At 48.5% G+C, this 22,446-nt stretch overlaps 2 protein-coding genes and 2 long non-coding RNA genes across 9 annotated transcripts in view; 2 read left to right on the top strand and 2 right to left on the bottom strand.

Annotated features, from left to right (window-relative positions):
- The window catches only part of POLR1B (RNA polymerase I subunit B), a 37,983-nt gene extending 34,077 nt beyond the window's left edge, over positions 1-3,906 (top strand). For all 4 annotated transcript variants that reach the window (XM_065589917.1, XM_065589918.1, XM_042852765.2 and 1 more), the window contains 2 exons: positions 525-778; positions 2,582-3,906. In XM_065589917.1, coding sequence (XP_065445989.1) covers positions 525-778; positions 2,582-3,464 — 1,137 coding nt within the window. In that variant the 3' untranslated portion in view covers positions 3,465-3,906. The remainder of the gene's footprint in view (positions 1-524; positions 779-2,581) is intronic.
- On the bottom strand, positions 3,538-7,173 carry LOC103306011 (uncharacterized). Its single transcript, XR_508627.4, has 3 exons — positions 6,524-7,173; positions 6,035-6,108; positions 3,538-4,001 (listed from the first exon to the last, which is right to left on the bottom strand). It is a non-coding gene; the product is annotated as an uncharacterized LOC103306011 (long non-coding RNA).
- PTCRA (pre T cell antigen receptor alpha) lies at positions 7,171-19,813 on the top strand. 2 transcript variants are annotated; one of them, XM_065589922.1, is made up of 5 exons: positions 7,171-8,396; positions 10,650-10,967; positions 12,891-12,932; positions 16,546-16,651; positions 17,949-19,813. In XM_065589922.1, the coding sequence occupies exons 1-5, from the start codon at positions 7,307-7,309 to the stop codon at positions 18,154-18,156; spliced, it is 1,764 nt and encodes a 587-aa protein (XP_065445994.1). In that variant the 5' UTR covers positions 7,171-7,306; the 3' UTR covers positions 18,157-19,813. The 2 variants fall into 2 exon arrangements, with proteins under 2 accessions (XP_065445994.1, XP_008165262.2); XM_008167040.4 differs by lacking the exon at positions 7,171-8,396 and adding an exon at positions 10,003-10,161.
- LOC103306012 (uncharacterized) lies at positions 16,212-22,360 on the bottom strand. Of its 2 annotated transcripts, none has more exons than XR_010600007.1 (3): positions 22,225-22,360; positions 19,815-21,889; positions 16,212-16,723 (listed from the first exon to the last, which is right to left on the bottom strand). It is a non-coding gene; the product is annotated as an uncharacterized LOC103306012 (long non-coding RNA). The 2 variants fall into 2 exon arrangements; XR_002888672.3 differs by having other exon boundaries at positions 22,220-22,342.
- Positions 22,361-22,446: the final 86 nt, after the last annotated feature.

The raw sequence follows: 22,446 nt of genomic DNA, 5'->3' as shown, positions 1-22,446 counted from the left end.
GAAGATGGAAGTAGCAGTTGGTAAGAGTTTACTTGCCTGCTTTTGCTGGCGCACAAATTTCCCCATCTGGTAAAGAAGGGAAAATAAATGATTTTTTCACATTTAAGATGTGGGAGCTGTGACTGGCATCGGCCCCATTGTGCTAGGCGCTGGCCTTGCACCATTTGAGAAGTGGGTCGTGTCTGAGCGGTGGCGTGTGGGAAGTGTGTGTGGTGTTTATGGGACTGTGATTATTTTGGGGGGGGGGTGATTATTTAGCTAGAGGGATGTTTTAAAAAAAAAAAAAAAAAAAAAAAAAAAGTGTGTCACAGCAATATGTAAATGCTTCCTCTGCCGAGGTTCAGAAACATCTGTGGGCAGAGGAAGGGGGATATAGAAGCCTCGGGGGAGTGACTGTGTAAAATGGAGAGACTGAAAGCAGACACGAAGTGTGTTCATCGTGTTTAAAACTGATTGTTTTTGGTAAGTCAGCTTTGAAGCAGCCTCGCTGAAGGGACTCTGCTTTCTTGGGATGTTTTGTTCAGATTGTAAGTAAGGCTTCATGGGAGAGAGGATTTGCCCACGGCAGCGTTTACAAGACGGAGAGCATAGATCTTGCTGAAAAAATCAAACAAGTAGATGACAGTCTGGTGTTTGGAGTCAAGCCTGGTGATCCAAGGGTTATACAGAATCTGGACGCTGACGGACTGCCGCACATTGGATCCATACTGCAGTATGGGGACCCTTACTACAGCTACCTGAACCTCAGCACTGGGGAGAGCTTCATAACCTATTACAAGTGAGTTCAGAGCTCAGCTGTCCTGGTTACCGTCTCAAATGTAGAGTTCTGAGAACTGCTCTGATGTGCAGACAGCCCTGTAGGGTTTAGGAGTCCTTTATTCGTTCCCTGATCATTCCAGAGAATGAAAGCATCTGTATCTCTTTTTATAAAACAACTCTCGCTGGATGCATGCACTGTAGGGAAGAGTAATTAATATTGCAGATGGATTTCACACCAGTATATTGGCTTTCCTCTGAGCCCTGCAAGTGTTGAAAAGCTGCACATGCTTCTTCACAAAGCCAGGGAAAGACACACACAAAAGGTGGGCTTATCACAAAGTAAAACTGGAGACAGTTCTGGTGAGGAGAGCTTGTGCATATGAGATTCCTCCCTCTCCACTACTCCTCCTGCAGCCATTCTGTGTGTAGTACTACACTGCTTTCCTACTCTGGCTTCTTTCATGAGAATTTCTTAAGGCACTCTGGGTAAGATTTTTACAGGTGCTTAAGCAACTGAGGAGCCTAAGTTCTGGTGACTTCCAATGAGAGGTACGTAGGATCTAAGTCACTCTGGAAAATGGGAGCTAGGCTCCTACATCGCTCAGGCAGTTGTTTTCAGTTACCCCATTGCTGGGAGGTAAGTGGTATCCGTGTCTTACTCACGGAGAAACCAAGGCACAGAGTCTGTGGCAGAACTAGGAATAGAACCCACCTGTCATGACACCCTATCAGTGCGCTAGCTAGACATGTAGGATCAGTGACCTTCCTCTGTGTGGGTGGGCAATGGCCTCCTCCATCTGCTGATCTTCATGCCCAGAATGTTAAAGGTGACACAAAAAGGATATTTTAAAAATTGGGCTTATGAAAAAAGGCCTAAAAGATGGTGGTTTTGGGGGGAGCGGGCTGGTTCTGCTGTTTGTATTATACCTTAGAAATATCAGGAATCTCAAGGTTTGTCTTCCTTTTTTCTCCTGGAGGATCCCAGAGATATTTGTGAGATTTGACACCTTAAACTAAGGGGACAAAGATGTTGAATCTTTTAACAACAAGAACAACCTTCCCTTTACTAAAATATTAGTTGCTGACGTTAAACAGGCATTAACAAAAACAAACATTTTTGAATATTCTGACTAAAAATGGCCTACCCCTTTCAAATCATCAGCTCTCTCTCTCTGTGGGTGCTTGTGATCTCACTGTTTCACTAATTCTCTAGTCCCCTTAGTCTGCAGTCAAGACTAGACATGAATTTCTAATGGAAAGGGGAAGAGAGGGCAAAATTAAAAGCCTTTTTAAAAAAAAAAAACACACACAACTTTCAGGTCTTTATAGTTCATGATGATGTAATAAAAAAGGGGCAAAAGTCCACTTTTTCTCATTTGCAGGTCACATTTAAAGTGTAAAGAAACTTATCAGGTATTGAAACTCAGCTTGACCATCAATTCCCACAATGCAAAGATTAATTAGTTTTAATTGCTTCTTACTCTATATTGTTCATGGTGCATAAATCAAAAATCTTTTAGAAATCCTAGTTTTGATTATTGTATTAGAAATGACTTGAGCAGCCTTTGAGGAACCCGTTTTTCAAGTGTAATGCTTTCTAAAACCAACCCGAATGTAGTTTCGATCTCCATGCTTACAAAATGGCTTCTTCCTTGAGGAAATGCTGAGTTTCCCAAGACAGCCAGTTCATTTCACATAGCTTGGCTGTACTACTTATAAAGTCTCTTTCTAAAAGCAGTTTCCAGGCAAAAGTTCCTGGCACAGAGCTGCCAAGTTAACAACTTTGAAACTTTCATTGACTTTTTTATTCTCCCCTTCCCAGGAGTAAGGAAAGTTGCATTGTGGATAACATCAAAGTGTGCAGCAATGACAGTGGAAATGGAAAATTTAAAAGTGTTTGCATCACTATGAGAATCCCTCGTAATCCAACTATTGGGGACAAATTTGCCAGCCGACATGGACAGAAGGGTATTTTGAGCAGACTCTGGCCAGTTGAGGACATGCCATTTACAGAGAGTGGAATGGTTCCAGATATTCTCTTCAATCCTCATGGCTTTCCATCCCGAATGACCATTGGAATGCTGATTGAGAGCATGGCAGGGAAGTCTGCAGCATTGCATGGCCTCTGTCACGATGCCACCCCCTTCACATTTTCGGAGGAGAACTCTGCCTTGGAATACTTTGGCAAGATGTTGAAGGCTGCTGGCTATAACTACTATGGAACAGAGAGGATGTACAGTGGAATCAGTGGGGTGGAACTGGAGGCAGACATTTTTATTGGAGTTGTATACTATCAACGCCTGCGTCACATGGTTTCAGACAAGTTCCAAGTGAGGACGACAGGAGCCAGAGATAAAGTCACCAACCAGCCCATCGGTGGGAGGAATGTCCAGGGTGGGATTCGCTTCGGAGAGATGGAACGCGATGCCTTGTTGGCTCACGGCACGTCCTTCTTGCTGCATGACCGTCTCTTCAACTGTTCCGATCGTTCTGTGGCCCACGTCTGTGTCAAGTGTGGCAGTTTGCTTTCTCCTTTGTTGGAGAAGCCTCCGCCTTCCTGGTCCACGACGCGCAATAGGAAATACTACTGTACTGTGTGCAATCAGAGCGACACAATCGACACTGTTTCTGTGCCTTATGTCTTCCGGTATTTTGTGGCTGAGTTGGCAGCCATGAACATAAAAGTGAAACTCGATGTGAACTAACTGTGGACGTGAATAGCAATTCAAGTACTCTAGAAAAACTAATTTTTAAATGTCCAGATTTTTCTGTCAAAGGATTTAAAAGGACTATTGACTCGTAGCTTGAAATCCTGCAACAGCTGTGGGATTAGTTTGATTTGTGTACTTAAACTGGGGAGATAATCTGCTAAATTACTTAGCAATCAAATGGAGAAGCGGTACAGATCCCTTAACAGTCACTGTTAGCTCTGTAACAGTCCTCTCTGCTTGTGTTTCATATTAGCCAAAAATCTCTTTATGAAAACTGAGCAATGCCAATGCTTTATTGGACTAGTGGGTTGGGAATTAAAGCGTTAACTCCTTGTCCCAGATACTGCATCTTGTAACTGTGTGATGGCTGTTCCAGGCGGGGGTGTACCACAGTTGTGCTGAAGAGGTTAAATAAAGTGGAATGTCCTTGAACACTGGAAGATCACCAAAAGTCTTTGTTAAAGGAGTAAACGTAATGCCTTAACGGTGTCCCTGTCATGTGCAGCCAGCCAGGAAAAATCATTTCTTTGCCTATTTGAGAAATACATCTGCAATGATTAAAGGGGAAAACACTTCTGATTTGAAGGCACAGCCCGAAGTCAGGGCATGGTAGAGTGGCACTTCTCTAGGAGAGAGCCTGCATCAGAGAGGCACCGTCTGTCATAGTGCCAAGAGTGCAGTCTGCTCCATTCACTGGGGGGAGGAGATTGCCCCATTCTGCCAGCCAGTGTGAAGGGGGCAGGCTCTTGCTAGCCCCAGCCCCAGGGCAGCAGCACAAGTTCTTGCTCACCCCTCAGCAGCCACTTGGGCCATTCACAATCTGGGCTTTAAGTCTGATGACTTCCTGCTATCTCTGCTTCTCTCAGTGTGTGAACAGTTAACACAGACTAGTTACCTTCACTTTGGTTACAGTCAGGTTCTAGTCAGTGTCACTTCTTGGTTCTCAGTCCTAGCATAATTTGGGCTGCAAACACTGCAGCAGCAACATTTAAGCCTTGTCCCTTGTTTAATTTTATTTTTTATTCCATGGAAACGTGACTCTGGTTTTGTAAAAGTTCATTTTTAACTAACCTAAGCTTCAGAGGGTCCTGTGGCACCTTTGAGACTAACAGAAGTATTGGGAGCATAAGCTTTCGTGGGTAAGAACCTCACTTCTTCAGATGCATCTGAAGAAGTGAGGTTCTTACCCACGAAAGCTTATGCTCCCAATACTTCTGTTAGTCTCAAAGGTGCCACAGGACCCTCTGTTGCTTTTTACAGATTCAGACTAACACGGCTACCCCTCTGATACTTAACCTAAGCTTGTGGCAAAATAAATCTTTTTATATTATGGATGAGAGAAATAGTACTTTATTCAGATCTTGGAAAAATAGTAAAATACCCTGCGGTATTAAATATAAGTAATTACTAAAACAAATTAGGTGTGTTTGCTAAATATTATTGAGCGGTGCTTCAAAAATGTGAAGTCAGTTGCAAGTTCATAGTATATTTCTAGCAATTATTGTAAAACTAAAGATGGAAAAATCATTGGTCGTAGCTGCAGCATGGTTTCTGTTTACAGCTGAAATTTGTGACCTCTCAAAAATCCAAGTCCATCTTATGCCAATTCAGGGCCCAGGATAGAATATGCTCCACATTGGAGGACATTCCTGAAACATTGGTTGCCTCCCCTCCAGTGATAGGTTTTCAAAATTTCCCAATTTTTTACTCCCATCTCTGCACAAAAAAGTATTTTTTAATGGGGACAGGCTCCGCCGGACAGCAGAGATACCAGCCCTCCCTGATTTTCCATAATCCTCCCAGTGTTTAAATGTAATTATGACATTGCTTAAATCTACAAATTTTGCAATTACATTTAAAAACCAGAAGGATTGTGTGTGTTGTGTGTCACTCGCCTCTCAGGACTGACAAACCCAGAGCTGCAGCTGCAGCATTGTTCTTCTCCACCAGTGCCCCTGTGCAGATCAGAGTCGTCTGCAGCCCAGCCCTATACACAGTGTGTACTATTTTGTAGGCCAGCTGAGGGAGACTCACAGGGTCATGCTGGTGACACCCCCTGATGGGGACCCCGTCCCAGGCAGGTGCTGAACACATGGCTGGCTGCCACAGACGAAATGAGCCAGATACACCAAAAAACCACATGAAGTGGTTTCTGAAGTGTGTGCGAACAAGTGAGGATGTGGCCAATGTCATGGTCAGACCTGGTCATGGCTATTGATGTTACTAAATGTTACTTCAGCTTGTTACCACTGTTATTACTGTAACATGCACAGAAGTGAATCTGAAATGCACCACAAGAGTTCACGGCGCTACCCCAGGCCCTCTCTCTGTATTTGGCTTTGCACTTTTGCCACTACTCCAAGCAGCCTCCAATAAAAAACCAGAGCAGGGTCAGCATTAAACTCGCTGGGGCCCAGGGCAGAAAGCCAAAGCTCACTGCCAAAGCCCATCACACTGGGGCTTGTGCAGGTCATCCGGCCAGCCGGCTGGTGGAGAGGCTGCGGCTGTGCAGGTTGGCAGTGACATCAATGAAAACAAAGTACCAAGCCAGGATTAACACTCACCATGATACGTGCGTGTGCTTGTCGAAGACACCCCCACATCTAGACAGAATTGTTGATCAGCAACAAGTTTCACACTGAGTAAGTAAAACAAAAACAATCAGTTTATTTTTGTACCTATATTCTTTTCTTTTGTATATTACAGGTGTGTGTGTTTAGCTGTATAACTATCCATTTAATATAGTTTTTCATCTACTGGATATGCAGAAAAACAGTTGTGGCACAAGTGGGCTGTGGCATTTTTATAGCATGTTGTGGGGGCTCCGAAAGAGAGGTTGAGAACCCCAGCTCTCATGCATTTATATTCTAACCCCCCTGTGAGGCAGGACAGGGCTGTTATGTCCCCATTGGACAGATGGGGGACAGGAACACCCCGGAAGCATCTCTGAATCATTGTCACTGTGGTTTGGTTTTGAGGAGGATTCTAGCTTTTAAGTGACTGGTAGAACGTAGGCCCCTGACGCTCCATCCCCCGTGGTGTTCCCTGCACACCTAGAGGAGAGTCTCTGGGGAGGGAGAAGCCTGTTTAGTTAGTGCTGGTTTGACCAAGAATCCTCCGCAGATGCTGCCAGTTGGTCATTTCACTTGGGTGTGAATGTCCCCATCTGCTGCAAGAGCCAGTTGAGACAGGTCCCGTTGTATCATTTCAGGTAATGAGCAGTATCTTAGACGTCCTCTCTGCTCTAGCTACCACCATCTCCCCAGTCAGAACAGGCTTTAGTCTGAGTGGGGGTCTGCCTTCCCCAGCCTGACACCCAGCGGCTTCTTATCAGGCACCTTCTGCCCCAAGAAAGGAGGGTTGCTAGGGGGACGGGGGGGGGGGAGAAGAGGCCATTAGCCTGTCAGGTTTTTCCCTTAAAAAAGCAAACCCAAAAGTCCTGAGTGATAACGAGCAAGTGTCAGGGCCAGGTGCAGCAGCACCAGCGCCAAACAGCTGCTCCTTGTCTGTGGTTGCAGCCAAACCACGTTCAGCACCAGTTCAGCTACCCTGACCGCGGACACTGCAAGCAGTGGCTCTTGGGTACATCTGGCTGGAGTGTGAATGCTGCATGCTAACAATGCCGGGTAGAGCTGCCAACCTACACCCAGTTATCCGCCGTTAAGGAGAGCAGGCTCGCTGTTCTTACAGCTGTTTCTGGGCTATATCGAGTAACGGCCATTGCCACACCCCACTGTAACCGGGGCGCTGGTGTGTCGGACGGAGTGGCCTAGTCTCCGGACCGGGCGCTGGACGTGTCGGACGGCGCGGCCTGGTCCCAGGACGGGGCGCTGGGCATGTTGGATGGCGCGGCCTGGTCTCAGGACCGGGCGCTGGACGTTATCGGACGGAGTGGCCTGGTCCCAGGACGGGGTGCTGGACGTTATCGGACGGAGTGGCCTGGTCCCAGGACGGGGTGCTGGACGTTATCGGACGGAGCGGCCTGGTCCCAGGACGGGGCGCTGGGCGTTATCGGACGGCGCGGCCTGGTCTCAGGACGGGGCGCTGGGCGTGTCGGACGGCGCGGCCTGGTCCCAGGACCGGGCGCTGGGCGTTATCGGACGGAGCGGTCTGGTCCCAGGACGGGGTGCTGGGCGTTATCGGACGGAGCGGTCTGGTCCCAGGACGGGGCGCTGGGCGTTGTCGGATGGCGCGGCCTGGTCTCAGGACGGGGCGCTGGGCGTGTCGGACGGCGCGGCCTGGTCCCAGGACCGGGCGCTGGGCGTTATCGGACGGAGCGGTCTGGTCCCAGGACGGGGCGCTGGGCGTTGTCGGATGGCGCGGCCTGGTCTCAGGACGGGGCGCTGGGCGTGTCGGACGGCGCGGCCTGGTCCCAGGACCGGGCGCTGGGCGTTATCGGACGGCGCGGTGATGAATCTGAGCCCAGGGGCCAGAGAGAGGCTTCCCCAGCCCAGCTGGGCACACGCCTCTCCAGGTCCTTCAGCTGTGCCCAGCAAGGGGGGACTGACGGTTGCAGGCCGGTCCCATGCGGCCCTGTAACGCCCGCCGGAGTCCGCGGGCCGAGCCCGGCCAGGCGCGGTTCCCGGGGCCGGGCGCAGAGCGGGAGCCCGGAGCGCTCGCGTCAGGGCTGCGGGGGCTCGGCCGGGCGGGCCCGCTCCCAGGGCTTGGGCCTGCGGGCCAGGCGCGAGGGGGTGGGGCTCGCCAGGCTCGCCGTGACGTTGGGCCTGTGGAGGCCGGGCACGTCCTGGCCGCTCCGCACCAGGCGGAGGATCTCGGAGAAGGAGGCCGGGGGCGCTGGGGCTGGGGCCGAGCCTGAGCGCGCCTGGCTCCGCGACTCCGCGCCGGGCTCCATGGGCGGCGAGGGGCAGGATCGGGCCCCGCCCGGCAGCGGCCGGTACCACTCCAGCCAGATGGGGGGGATGGGAGGTACCACTTTAGCCGGGGCGGGGGTGTGTGTGGAATGTACCAGGAGCTGCGCTGCTCTCCTGGCTCCGTGCAGTTCTGGCTGCAGTGACATTGGAACGTAGGCTGTGACCAATGCACTGCACGGGCCGTGGCAGGCACTCAGCTCTCCTCCTACTGCACGCATAGGTGCTGGAACTAGGGGTGCAGGGGGTGCTGCAGGACCTGCTGGGTTGAAGTGGGTTCCATCATATACAGGGTTTACAGTTTGGCTCAAAGGCTCAGCATCCCCACTACACAAATTGTTCCAGCACCCCTGCACTGCACGGGGTGTGACACTGCCCCCAGCTCCCCCCTGCACTGCACGGGCTGTGGTACTGCACCGGCCATAGCACTGCACTCAGCTACCATACAGAGCCTGGAGCAAATGGGCTCCTTCCCACACGTCCCACACCTTGGCCTCTGGTGTGCCCCAGTGATTGCCCCACATACACATCATGGCAGCAACTCTCCCCTACTCACCCCACTAGCTGCAAGGAAACCTCACAGCAATTCCCCCCACACACACCGTGAGCCCTGGAGAGAGCCTCACAGTGACACACAAACACACCCCCACGCACAACACCCTCCCGAGAGGGCGCCTTGCAGTGACTCCCCCATCCAGGAGTGACCTTAGTCTGCACCCTGGATTCACAGCCACTGGTGCAGCTCCTGCTTGCTCCCATCACTGAGACCCCTGCCCAGGCACACACCGTGCCAAACCATCCAGCACCATCTGTGGGACCCTGTGGCACACTGCATCGCCGTTTGTCATGTTCCCCTCCCCTTAGCCGGGTACTGGGTAAGAACAGCGAGTGGCTCTCCTGTCCTGTTCTCGCTTCCCTCCCTCCCTGCCCCCCCCTGCCCTGGGCCTGAGTCTCCCTCAGGACCGATGTCAGCAGGGGGTACTCACCTCCTGGCTGCTTGGAGGGGCCAGCAGGAGTCATAGACTCCAGGCTGTAGGCACTGGCCACCCAGCAGTGCAGGCAAGGGGAAAAGGAGTTAACCCAGTTTATAGCGTTTAGGTTAGATTAGCTGACCCAGTTCTTTGATTACCACTATACCACTGGGGCTACCTGTGCATGCCCCCTCCTCAATGCCACACCTGCATGCCAGTGTTGGGGGCACTCCTCCCCTCAGCCCCATGCTCTCTGGGCCTGATCTCTGCAGCCGGCCCCCTTTGCACCAGGCAAATCCAGTGTGATGTGGTGTGCGGCACTGCCCAGGCCCAGCGGGTGCGTGTTTGAGACCTTCCAAGGAGCAGGGAATGGCCGACCCTGGCCTTACTGTTGCCTTGGCTCATGGAAACCTGCTGGGGCATCTCCATGGGCGCCATCTGCTGTGCCCAGTGGAGCTGCGAATTGGGGTCTCTGTACTCCCCTTTGCCTGTGGGATTCTGCAGTTGGGGGGACCCAGTCAGGTCAGCTTGTGCTCCCACAGGGCTGGGCTCAGGGCCACTAGGGTGGATTTAGGCTCTCACTGCCTATAGCCGTGTGAGCATGCAAAGGGTTAAAAGGTGCACGGGTTTGTTTGCCAGGGTGCACAGCAGCTGGTTAGGCAGCTGGCAAAAGACCGTTAAAAAGGGGCAGGGAAAGCGGAGGGGAGGGGAAGGTGCTGAGAGATGGGCTGGGGTCCCTCTGCCTGCTGCATTGTTCATGCCTGGCTCAGAGGTTGCAGCCTCTCACCATGGACCTGCCCTCATGGCTGCTTGGACAGCTCCTGGCCACCACAGTACTTCAGCTTCTGAGCTGTGAGTATACCTGTCCCCTGGGGCAGGTGCCTCCTGCTTCACTCAGCTCCACGCTCTCTTCCTTGGCAGGACATTTGCCTGCTCCCCAGGGTGGGCTGCACACACACACCCCCAACACCCAGGAGAAACATTCTGGGCCGGGTGGGTTCTGCAGGCAGCGTGTAACTAGAGGCCCAAGACTGCAGATACTGTGGGAGGGGAGGAAAGGAGTGGCCAGCGTGTACCCGTTAAGTGATTAGCTACACCCTGCAAAGCAGCAGCGAGGCCTGGGGTTTTTGTTCCAACAAATGGCAGTGGGGCTGGGGCAGCCAGACATGGACCCAACCCCCAATTGGGCACTAATAGCTGGCCAAACAGGGATACTCGCCTCACGAGGCAATCCTTCCCGAGAGGCTTAAAACCAGTTTTAGTCTCACTGCTCCCAGTCAAAGGGGCTCCAGGGTCAGGGAGGCCTTGTGGCTGAGACCTGCCATGCTTTCTCCCCCCAGGCAGCACCGCAGCCCCTTTTCCTACCTTGGCGCCCCCACTTACCATGGTCATTAATGGCGAGAGGAAGACCCTAGTGGTTTGTGTGGTGAACGACCTCTCCCAGGACACGGCAGATGCCATCTGGTTTTCTAATGAGAATGGAAGTGCCCTGGACTCCTTCACTTACGGGGTTTCCAGGGAGGAAGACGGTACATTCAGCACAGTCTCTCACCTCTCCGTCCACACCGTAGAACTGGAGTCCTGGGAATCCCTCGCCTGCCATGTGAGACAGAACAGAACCGCCCAGGTGTGGAGTGCCAGGTCCCTGCTGATCTCTGGTAGGTACCACACGAAGAGAATATCCAACACCACAGACCCCATCTCTTTTCTGTCACTTCCCTGCCCCCACCTCCCTCCACCTCCAGTCCCCTGGGAGTCCCGCATTCCTCTCCATTTCCCTTGGTCACATTGTGTTATCCCTGAATGACCTGGGCGAGAAAGTGAGGGTCCAGTGGCGGATGCAGTGGCTCCCACTGCCCATTTGCAACAATGCAGACAAAGTGCAAATGTCAGACAGTTAATTCAAACACAGCACCCCAGGGAAAAATAGTTATCCTGAAGGGTCCCCCCATGGGGACACTGTCACCCAAGGAGAGCTTGATTAATAGCAAATATGGCACAAAAGGGACAAGAAGCTCTAGTCTCAACAGACCTGGCAGGGCTGACATTCCTTCCTGCAACAATAGAATAGAGATGTAGGAGAGTGGAGACTCATGTGAGAAGGAGACACACACACAGCTCTCTGCATTAAAGAGATCTCTACAGGGAAATGCACCATAGGCAGGTTGAAGCTAACCTTCCACTATAAGCCCAATTTCGACATATACACACCTTCTCTCAAAACTAAGCCAGATGCATTTTCATAAGCATGGTCTCCAAATCTTTCTGGAGGGGTTGAGGGAAACGGGATCAAGTGTTTGAGAGCCAATACTTTGAAACAACATTTGCAAAAATCTGGATGAGGCAAAAAGCTGTGTTGAGCTAAGATTCTAAATATGCTTCGATTACCTAAAGGGAAAACTTGAGAACACGGTAGTTGCTTTTTTACACGGCATGTAACTATTAATTACTTAACTCTGGTTTGCTGATGCGTTTTGCCTGGATCTAACACAGTACATACATAGCCATGACTCTTTAAAGCCTGGGCTTGCCACTTTTCTATACAAGGATGAGATCAGGTTCCTGGTGCTCCATATGTCTGGGAAATTGTTTTGTTCAGTGACGTTTTTATAGGGTGGTTTTCAGTCTAATGAATATAAAGTGTACAGATGGAATGTGACAGCTGCACAGTTAAAAATCACAAAGGCGGGAAATGAACAAGTCAGTTGTAGCCACAACTTTAGTACCCATATTTTACCCATCCTGTAGGATTTGGGTATTGGGGGTAAGGGAACTGTCAAAGGCTCAAAGAGAGGTCAGGCACCTGACTCCCATGGAGAATCAATGTGAGTTGGGCAGCTACCTCCCAGCTCTTGTTTGGGCCTTGGAAAATCATCTCGGCAGTTGCTTAGTTCAATGTGTTACCCCCACCACAAAAAGCATTTGTCCCAACTTTTAGGGACGTGTCTGTGCAGTGATGTAATTTTCTGCATTTAATATCCTAGTGCAATGACTATTTTAAGAAAAAGCACGAAGCTGGTGTGTGACCTTTCCAAGCTTTGTCCATTTCACCAGCAGAGCTTGTGAGCTAACTGATCCAGAGGCATTTGGTGCGTGCATCCCTTCTATCAGCTAGTTGGACATCTATAGGTATACCCCTAATGAAGTGTTTTCAGCTAATTACTTAAAATAAATTATTATGCATAATCAGTCCCACTTCTTCAAACACTCCTGTCTCATTTTAAAACTTGGCAAAGTAGAGAATCTTTATTAAGGGGCATTTACACATAAAATGTGAAGTTGTTGTTTGCATTATCCGTGCAAAAAAGGGGGATGAAGGAGTAGCTTGTTTTAAAGCAGGAAAAGTATGTATTATACATAATTATCTCAGAAAACCCTCAAGAGAATGCACTCAGGCTTTCCAAAACTCCACCCCTTTGAGCAAGAAAGATGTCAACCCAAAAGGTGAATGAATTGGAAAGTGACAAGAACAGTGTAAGCAGGAGGTTGGGCTGGGAACCGTTCTGAGCTTTAACCATGCAGTTGGTACTATTACAATTAGTATAATTCCTCTTACTAATAGTTACAACTCTGTCTTGTAGAAGACCACATGGAAGAGCAATGTCTGGATGAAGACCGAAGTGGTAAGCAATAACTGTGCATTCCTCCCAGCACATTCACACTGCCTGTTTGAATCCAGCTGATTCTTTGATGGAAACGGAAGGGATGTGGAAAGAGGTGTGTGGACACCAACTCCAGTTTAAGCCTTTTCTGAAAATGAACATCTGAAGAAACAGGGATAAATTCTGGCCTCACTTACACAGGTCCAAGTCTGGAGTAATAAAGTTAGTCTAGATTTGCAGCAGTGTAAATGAAAGCAGTATTTTGGCCACTGTTTCCAAGAGCTTTAGTCGCTGGATGAAAGATGCAGGTTGTGAATTGACCAACCCTTGCCAAAGAAAGAAGCTGTCAGCAGAATTGCTCTTAGAGCCTTTCTGGTCTGCAACCCTGGATCTGCACTGGCAGCAGCAGACATGCATGTCGGCTCTCCCTATTGCCACTCAAAGGCAAACAGCCACACTGCTGGCTCTTCTGAATCTGACCTGGTCAGGAAGGGCAGTTGATCTCAGAGTTGAGAAGTCAGCTCCCCAATAGAGCAGGTCAGGAATTTTGCAATGAAACATTATTTCATTTAAAAATGTAGATTCCTCAAAATTAAAATCACTTGCAGACCAGGGGCGGTTTTCACAAATCTCCTGCCCTGAAACATTTTTGAAAAAGAAGTTGGCAAAACATTGTGTTCTGATGTTTTCTAAACACTAAATGTTGGTTGTCTGGTTTGAAACAGCTTTTCATTTTTAAATTTAAGTTCACTGGGGAAAAAAGTCAAGGAAAAAGGTTGAAATCGAAAGGAAATGTTTTGAAATTATTGCAACAAAATGTCTCAATTGATCTGAACTGAAAATGTTTTGGTTTGTGAATATTTTAGATTGACTTTTTGTCCTGATTCAGGACAGGAAAAAAAATTTAACTCTCAGAACTATTTGCAGGATGGGAAAACCATTTATGGATGTGGTCCCTGAGACTATAAAGTGCCACAAAACAAGAATAACTGGGATGCTAAACCCACATTTTACTTTGTGATGCTGTTCAGTGCAAGGGCTGGAGAGAGATCCTCCAATATTACCTGTGAGCAATACAGACTTCCAGTGATGCTGTCCTGGCCCTAGTGTCAAGAAAGGAACAACTCCATAAACAGTTATCACCTATACAGTGTAGCTTGCCAGGATCATCTGGGAATATCTCACTTAATCCATTTCCTTGCTATTGCAGGGCCCTCGGGCACTGAGGCACACCAGTCCCTCAAAATAGTCTAGTCTCCTGTGAGCTGTAATACTTTGGTCTAATTTCGGTTGTTGGGTTTAACCTGCAGGTGGCTGGGTGTGGTTAATGACCTGTGATCTACAGGCAGTCAGGCTAGAATTCTGGTGGCTCCTTTTGGCCTTAAACTCTATCTCCTCTGCCTATTACACAGACATAAACAGGTGGGTGGGGTGAGGGGACAGGTTAACAAATGTAATAGGAGGTGTGAGATTCTTAGCAATGATCCCAGCACTCCACCTGCCCAGCCATTATCACAGTGTAGTTTGTGATGTACATCATGGCAGAAGTGAGTCTGGGGAAGGAACATGAAAGAGGTTAAAGTGGTGGCTTTATGGATTTCAACTGGGAGCTTTTCCCCCTGCTAAGAGGCAGTGTAGGACAGATTGTGAGAATGCTTGTCGGAGATGTGGGCGATCGAGGCTGGCACTGGTGGAATGAAGGGGAGAATTGACTTTGCATAATGTAGCAGGCTGGATAGGCGGGGAGGGCTAATTTGTGGAGGGTTCTGGAAGTACGGACAAGAAGTATGTGTTTGTGATGGGAGAAGGCGAGCCAGTGGATGGACTTTAAAAGGTAGGCAGAGCGTGGAAGATGATTTTGGCAGGTGCATTTTGAATGGATTTGAGAAGGAGGGGGGCAGGCATTGAGGCCACAGAGGAGGAGGAAAGGGCAGTGGTCAATGCATGAGACGATCAAGGCTCAGACAACAGTTTCGGCTGTGTGGGCAGAGAGAGAAGGACAGATCTTGGGGATGTTGTACAGGAAGAAGTGGGAAGATTTAGGCACAGCTTGGATGTAGGGGTGAAAAGAGACAGTGAAATCCAAGATGAAGCCACATCTACCATTTTACAGAAGAGGAAATTGAGGCACAGGATCAGCAACAAATGATTTAGATAATGGCACAGAGAGGACACTTATAAAGTTTACGGACGATACCAAGCTGGGAGGGGTTGCAAGTGCTTTGGAGGATAAGATTAAAATTCAAAATGATCTGGACAAACTGGAGAAATGGTCTGAAGTAAGTACTCCACTTAGGAAGAAACAATGAATTGCACATACTAAATGACTGCCTAGGAAGGAGTACTGTGGAAAGGTATCTGGTGGTCACAGTGGATCACAAGCTAAATACGGGTCAACAGTGTAATACTGTTGCAAAAAAAGCAAACCGCAAGAAGTAATTCTTCAACTCTAGTCCAGGCAGATTTAAGCCTTGGCTGGAGTACTGTGTCCAGTTCGGGGTGCCATATTTCAGGAAAGATGCGAACAAGTTGAAGAAAGTCCAGAAGAGAAGACCCAAAAATGGAGAAAGGTCTAGAAAACATGACCTATGAAGAAAGACTGAAAAAACTGGGTTTTATTTTTCTGGAAAAGAAAAGATGGGGTGGGAGGAACAGTTTTCAAATACATAAAAGGTTGCTACAAGGAGGAGGGTGATACATTGTTCTCCTTAACCTCTGAGGATAGGACAAGAAGCAATAGACTTAAATTGCAGCAAGAGAGCTTTAGGCTGGACATTAGAAATAACTTCCTATCAGGGTAGTTAAGCACTGGAACAAAACTGCCTAGGGAGGTTGTGAAATCTCCATCATTGGAGGTTTTTAAGAACAGGTTAGACAAACAACTGTAAGGAATGGTCCAGTTATTATGAGTCCTGCCTTGAGTGCAGGGGACTGGACTAGCTGACCTACTGAGGTCCCTTCCAGTCCTACACTTTTACGATTCTGTGACTTGCCCAAGGTCACACAGTGAGTGGGTAGCAGAGCTGACAAGTCGCCAGAGTTCCAAGTGCCCAGCCTAGAGCTGCTTCCTCTAGGCCAATGGTTCTCGTACTGTTGGACATAGGACGGGTAGAAGTACAATAGCAGTAATATTTCATTATAACTACACTGATGAAAGCAATGAATATGCTACACTAAGTACCTGCATTCTAGAGGAGGTGAATTAGGTCTTTCAGACTGACTCCTATTGCTTAGACCAGGGGTGCCCAACCTCCAGCCCACCAGAGCATTTCATACGGCCCGTGGCCTGCTTCAACACAATATACTAACGGCTGATTTATTAGCCTTTTGGCATCATGTTTACAGCTTTTTAGTTTCCACAAGAGTGTAAACAGACAATACCGTACATAGAAACAACCTCTCTAAATACATCTGAAACAAGAGAACTTAAAATGTAAATCAATACAGGTTACTTTAAATCTTATTAAAATATGTGGAAGCTGTTTGGCACACACACGGTTGTGCTTAGGTTTATGTGACCTTCTTGTGTATAAGGTTGGGCAGTGCAGCCATACACAGTCCCAATAGGGACCATTGGTAATTCTTCTGCGTGGCACCCCAGGGCCTGATCAATACATGATTCCATCTGTTTCAGCTCTGCCCGTCTGTTCACAAATCCCGCTTCTCTTGGCCATCAGAGCGTTGTTGCTGAAGTTCCTCCTGTTTGACATACTGATCACCTGCAGCTTCCTCTTCAAAGGGTAAGACTCCATAACGCAGGGAAACTGTAGCGCACAAGGGGATTCTAGTCATGGCATCCAGTCGCTAGGAAGCTGAAATAACTTCAGAAGTTATTAAACTGTCAATGACAATTAACAAAACAATGAAGTGGCTTAGGAGGCCACCATTTTGCAGAACACAATTCTGGGAATGCAGCTCCCAGCTAAATGCAGGGATAAGGAAGAGACTTTCAGAGATGTGCTTTGGGTTCATTTAGAAACTGGTTTGATCACTGCTAGGTCCTGGTTCCTATTCTGACTTTCCTTTACTCTTGGAATGCCTCCTTCCCTTGGAGTAGGAATTGCAAGCCTCAGTCTTAGTCACTATCATCAGCCTGGGTCTCCAGGTGGGAAGTAGCAATAAAGTGGGCGAGACAAACAGGCAAAGGCAGAGCTGGTCAGGATGTGTGAATTGCCTCAGGGAGGCCAGTCCCTCCACAAGATCTTCTGCAGCCTCTGTCACTGCACCCCTCCATAACTACATGGACATGCTGGTCTGCACTAGTTAATTCCCCTTCCTCCTTCACCCCCCACTGTCTCCAGCTTCCCTTCACCCCAACCCAGCTCTCCTCCTCCTCTCTCCATCTTCTGTCTCTTCTTCCCAATCTTTGCCTGCTCCTCCTCCTTGTATGCAGTGTATTGTAGCTGTGTAGGTCCTAGGATATTAGAGAGACAAGGTGAGTAAAGTAATATCTTTATGGTGCTGTACCCTATTTGGTGGAACTTAATGCAGCATTGGAGGGGAGCTGCTGCCCCCTAGAAGTCAGAGGAGGGATGGTGGGCAGCCACTTCTCTCAGGAGACAGAGGGGATGCTGTTGGCAGAGCTGCTCACTAGCGGAACCAGGGGCTACCGCACGTGCCTACAGCCTTGACTGCAGTTTGCACACTCCAGCACTAGCTCTGCACCCAGTGGTTATGAACACTCACTTATTAGCCAATCCCACAAACCACAGAGGGCCTGATTTGCAGAGGTGCTGAGCACCCGCAGCACTCATTGACTTCAACAGGGTTTGTGGGTGCGCCGCACATCTAAAAGACAAATCTTCCTGTGCATTACCCTCTTGCTGGGGTGAGAGCTCTCTGCTGAATTATCCATCCTGGGCAGTGATGATTTGCTGATGATCTCCGCAGCAAATTCCCAGGTCAGACAAAACAGGCAGCTTTATAAAGCAGCAGACCTGAGAAGAGCGATTAAAGACTGGAAAGCAGAGACATGATGGAAAATGTTCCCTGCCCTCTACTATCCTCACCTCGTCACACTGTTTCATCTTCTTTCAGGGGACGCCGAGCCCTACCGCTGAACTCTGCAAATAGTTCCTCTGCTCAGGCTTGGTTCAGCAACGGAGAATCAGCCTCGCCTGACAGCATGGAGAGCAGACCGAAGCAGAGACTGAGTCGGACAGAGTTAGTGACTGGAGCTAGCCATCCCAGGGGTAGCAGAGACAGAGCTTCCCACACCATTTCCTTCCACCTTCCACCCATCTGAGCTAGAGCAAATCAAATGACCCACTAGCAGGTGTCCTCACAGTGGGACTTGGGGCAGTTTACAAGGTGTTGCACTTGGTTTGCTCGCCTCTTTGCCCGCTATGCTGATGTCAGCCAGGACACGACCCGTGATGGGCATGTACCATGTGCAGAACAGATGGTCCCAAGCTGGACCGAAGTGTAGAACAGAAGAAGACAAACCTAGGCTAATGGCGTACCAGCCCAAGTGTTGAGTTGGGCATGGGCCCAGGTTGCCCTCTTGGTCATCTGTTCTCATTTTTTTGTTTGTTTTTTATTGATGTCTTACTGGGTAAACTGCATAGTTTGCAGAGGAGTATGGAGTTCACAGGCTGCAGCAATGTACTCCATGTACTAGCAACAGTGATACAGGGCTCATCTCTAGCACCCTACTTGCAAGCGCCAGGAAACACCTTGTTGGTAAAGAAAATCCTTTTCTGGGCAAAGAGATCAGTTTGTTCTCGGAGTCAGCACCCGGGGAAATTCGCTTCAGAAGAAGTCCTGTGGCTTTTTGGGTGTTCAATTTAAAAAAAAAAAAAAAAATTTGACTTTTGAAATTTTTTAAACCAGCCAAAACTGTTCGCTGAATTCAGCAAATAGTTTTGGACCCCCCAAAATGCATTTTGTGGTGAAAAAAAACAGTACTTTTTTTTTTCTTCAATGTGCCCAGCTCTACTGTTCACACAGAACTAAAACCAAATCATGACCAGAACCACATACAGTCTGAAACTCTTCCAATCCATGAGTGGAGTTGTTTCTCTCTAGATCAGCAACTTCTTCCTGCGCAGTTTACTTTTTTGAAGCCAAGTGCAGCTGCTTCAGTCCCAACACCTGAGGGAGCTGCTCAAAGGTTCCCCCCCCTTTCTCAGGTAGGCATTGCCTATTTTTATAAGGGAAACCAGAACTTGGGAAAACTCTTTTGGGTCCCAAGGGATATATTCCGCCTGTTGAAGAGGAATTTGCTCAGCATGTAGAGGAATGAGGAGAAAGAAAACCCCAGCCTATTTTATAAACAATTATAATAAATTCAAACCCGTACAGTATGCCCTCATGTATGTGCGTCCAAGTGTTTCTGCAGGTGTGTGTACAGACTGCAGTGACAGCACACCCCAGCCCAGCCCTCTTTGTCCATAGCTCTTGCAGCCAGCATTTCTGGCTCTCTCAGGCACTTTTGGGCACTGAAAAAAGAATAATACATTCACAGGCTCCAGCAGCCCCAGAGAAGGGTGGCCCTGGAGTGTGTTGTCCTGGATAAAATTGTTCGTTACAATTATTATATCATATATACCCTCACTTTGGATAAAAGTAGTCCCTCAAACAAGTTTCTAGTTGTTCTAAACATTAAATTAGAAGCTTTCATGGTCATTTTATTGTAATCAATTCAAATTAATGAAGCCTCCATGCTGGTCTCAATCACTCAGACATAGCTGTTCGTGACTAAGCATTTAAAAACGCCAATCATGTATTTTTGTTGATGATAAAAAAAATACAGAAAAAGGAAGCAAAGAAAAGTTCACTATCCATACATTTCTACAGCTGACCTCGATAATAAAAAAATTTATTATTGGCATTTTAAAATTCTTGGTGACTAATGTACAGTACTTATTGATGTTAACAAAAATATATATATATAATGCTTACCCATCAGTGTGATGGATGTCCTTGCTTTTTTATCACACAAATCACTGATGGCAGGGAAAATTGGAGAGCGCTTCAGTCGCAAGTCATTTTCAGCATTTAATCTCTGAGGGTACTCTGTCTCCATCGCCATGAGAGCAGAGAATCCAGTCTCAGAAAGGTATGTTGTGGAGAAGGGCATCAGAAACTTGACAGCTAGTTTTGACAGTTATGGGTAATCTTCCATCCTTTGCACCCAGAAGTCTGCCAAAGGTTTGCATTCAAACTTTAATTCAAGCCCACTGTCACAAGAGAGATCTAAAAGTTTCTCTTGCTCACGCACTGGCCGAGGAGGGATTGGGAGAGACTGAGGTACTTTAAATGGATTGCGTATCCAGGAACTTGCATTGTCCATTTTGGGGAAATATTTTCTAAGTTGTTTGCTAAGTTGTTGCAAATGCTCCATGTCAGCTTTCACACTCTCATGTAACAGCATATTGTCATTTGCTGCAAAAAACTCTTGCAGCGTTGGAAAGGAGTCAATCTCATTTCTCTTTAAGCAGCTATCCCAAAATAGTAGTTTCTTAATCATGGATTCGATTTTGTCTTGTGTTTTGAAAATAGTGGTACTTAAGCCTTGAAGGCCTAAACTGAGCTCGTTGAGGCAAGAAAAAATGTCTGCCCAGTAGGCTAATCGCTGAAGCCAGGCAGTATCTTACAAGCAAGACGACTGTGCAAAGGGGAGGTGATCAGTGAAAAAAACTTGAAGCTTGCTGTGCAGCTCAAAGAGTCGTGTCAGCACTTTGCCGCGCGACAGCCAGTGAACCTCTGTGTGCATTAGTAGCGGCAAATGGTCATTTCCCATTTCATCACACAGGGTAGCAAAAATTCTTGAATTTTGACACTGACCCGTAATGAAGTTAACCATTTTGACAGCATCAGACAACACTGACATTAAGTTTTCAGGCATTTTTTGGGTAGCTAAGGCCTCTCTATTGATGCTGCAGTACACCCATGTGGCTTCTGTTGCTACAGCCTTGAAGCGAACCACAACTCCACTGTGCTTTCCCATCATCGATTTTGCCCCATCAGTAGAAATCCCTACAAGCGAGACCAGTCAATTCTATTCTCACTCATGAAGTTATCAAGCAGCAAAAAAATCTCTTCTTCTGTTGTTTGGGTAGGCAGGGAATGATAAAAGAGAAAGTCTTCATGTATGGTATTTTCATACATATAACGGACATAAACCAAAAGCTTAGCTAGGCTATCTAAATCCGTGGACTTGTCTAATTGCAAAGAATAATAGTCACTGTTTCTAACACGATTCACAAGCTGAGAAAGAACATTTTCAGCCATATCGGCAATGCAGCGTGACACAGTGTCATTGGAGAGGGGTATGGAATCAAGTTTTTCTTCTGCTTTTTCACCGAGCATGCACTTCACCATGGCCTTCATAGCAGGTATAAGGAAATCTTCTGTAATCGTGTGTGGTTCTCCTGTTTTAGCCACTCCGTAACTCATGAAATATGAAGCTCGAAGTGCACTTACATTTTCCATGCAAGAATTCTATGGCAATTTTTTTACTGCTTTTTAACTCTTCCAGTTTGCGATTGAAAAACTGAGCCGGTTTGTCTTTAAATTGATTGTGTTCAGTCTCTAGATGCTGGCGAAGAAGGGACGGTTTAAGACTGTTGTTTGGTAAAACTTCACCGCATAGAACACACTGCGGCTGAGGATATCCAGCGTCCCCAGGCCATGTAAATCCAAGTTCAATGTAGCTCTCATCATGTTTGCATTTTTTTTTACACCCTTTCTGGGTCCTGCTCTGTCACACGCTTCCCAGGTTGAACTTGTAAACCATGCATGGCCTCCTCTGCATTGGCACTGCTACAGCCAACAGTAGTGGTTGAATCAGCTGAAACTGCGGTTGCACTGGGCTCCTGCTGATCCCTGTGTGTCCCAGTCCTGGGCAAACGATCCATGTTTTTTACTGAATTGAAGACTACAAATTCTCAAGTCGGATACCAGAGGTCAGTCCCAGCTTGGGAGAATGAGGCCAGTTAGACAGGACACATGCACCAAGGTGGCTGCAGTTTGAACTGAAAGGAGAATAAAGGTAGATTAGATTGTCAAATCTTCTGTACCAAGGCGCCATGGAAGCAGAGTGGGGGGCATCCTCGAGCCCCCCTCCCTTCACAGGGCGCCCCCCCGCCCGCTTCCCTCACCGCCCCCCCCCCCGGCTCGCTCCTCTCCCCCCTCCTCTCACCCGCCCCTTCACAGGCCACGGGCGTCTCCTCACCGACCCCTAGGCCGCCCCCCCACAACGCCTACCGGCCCGACCCGCCCCCGCTCGCTCCTCGTCCCCTCCCTTCACAGGCCACGGGCGGCCCCCGCTCCCCCCGGCCGTTGCCCACCTCACCTCACCTCACCTCACCTGGCGCGCGCTCCTGCGCGAACCCCCGCTCGAGGCCGCTGCTCTGAGAGACCAGGATTCCCGCCGCTCCTAGAGTCAGAGACGCCGAAGCCGTTAGAAGCCACCTCATTGGTTGAGCTTGCGGTAGAGCTTCCTGCCTCCCCCCATTGGCTGGCAGAACCGAGGCGGTCGCTCCTCGCCTGGCCATTGGCCGGTCTTTGACACGCTCGGCGCTGTGATTGG

Source organism: Chrysemys picta, chromosome 3 (assembly GCF_011386835.1).
Source record: "Chrysemys picta bellii isolate R12L10 chromosome 3, ASM1138683v2, whole genome shotgun sequence".
In the NCBI taxonomy this organism is placed as follows: Eukaryota; Metazoa; Chordata; order Testudines; family Emydidae; genus Chrysemys; species Chrysemys picta.
The sequence above is the reverse complement of the archived record's forward strand: the minus strand, read 5'-3'. Positions and strand labels throughout refer to the sequence as shown.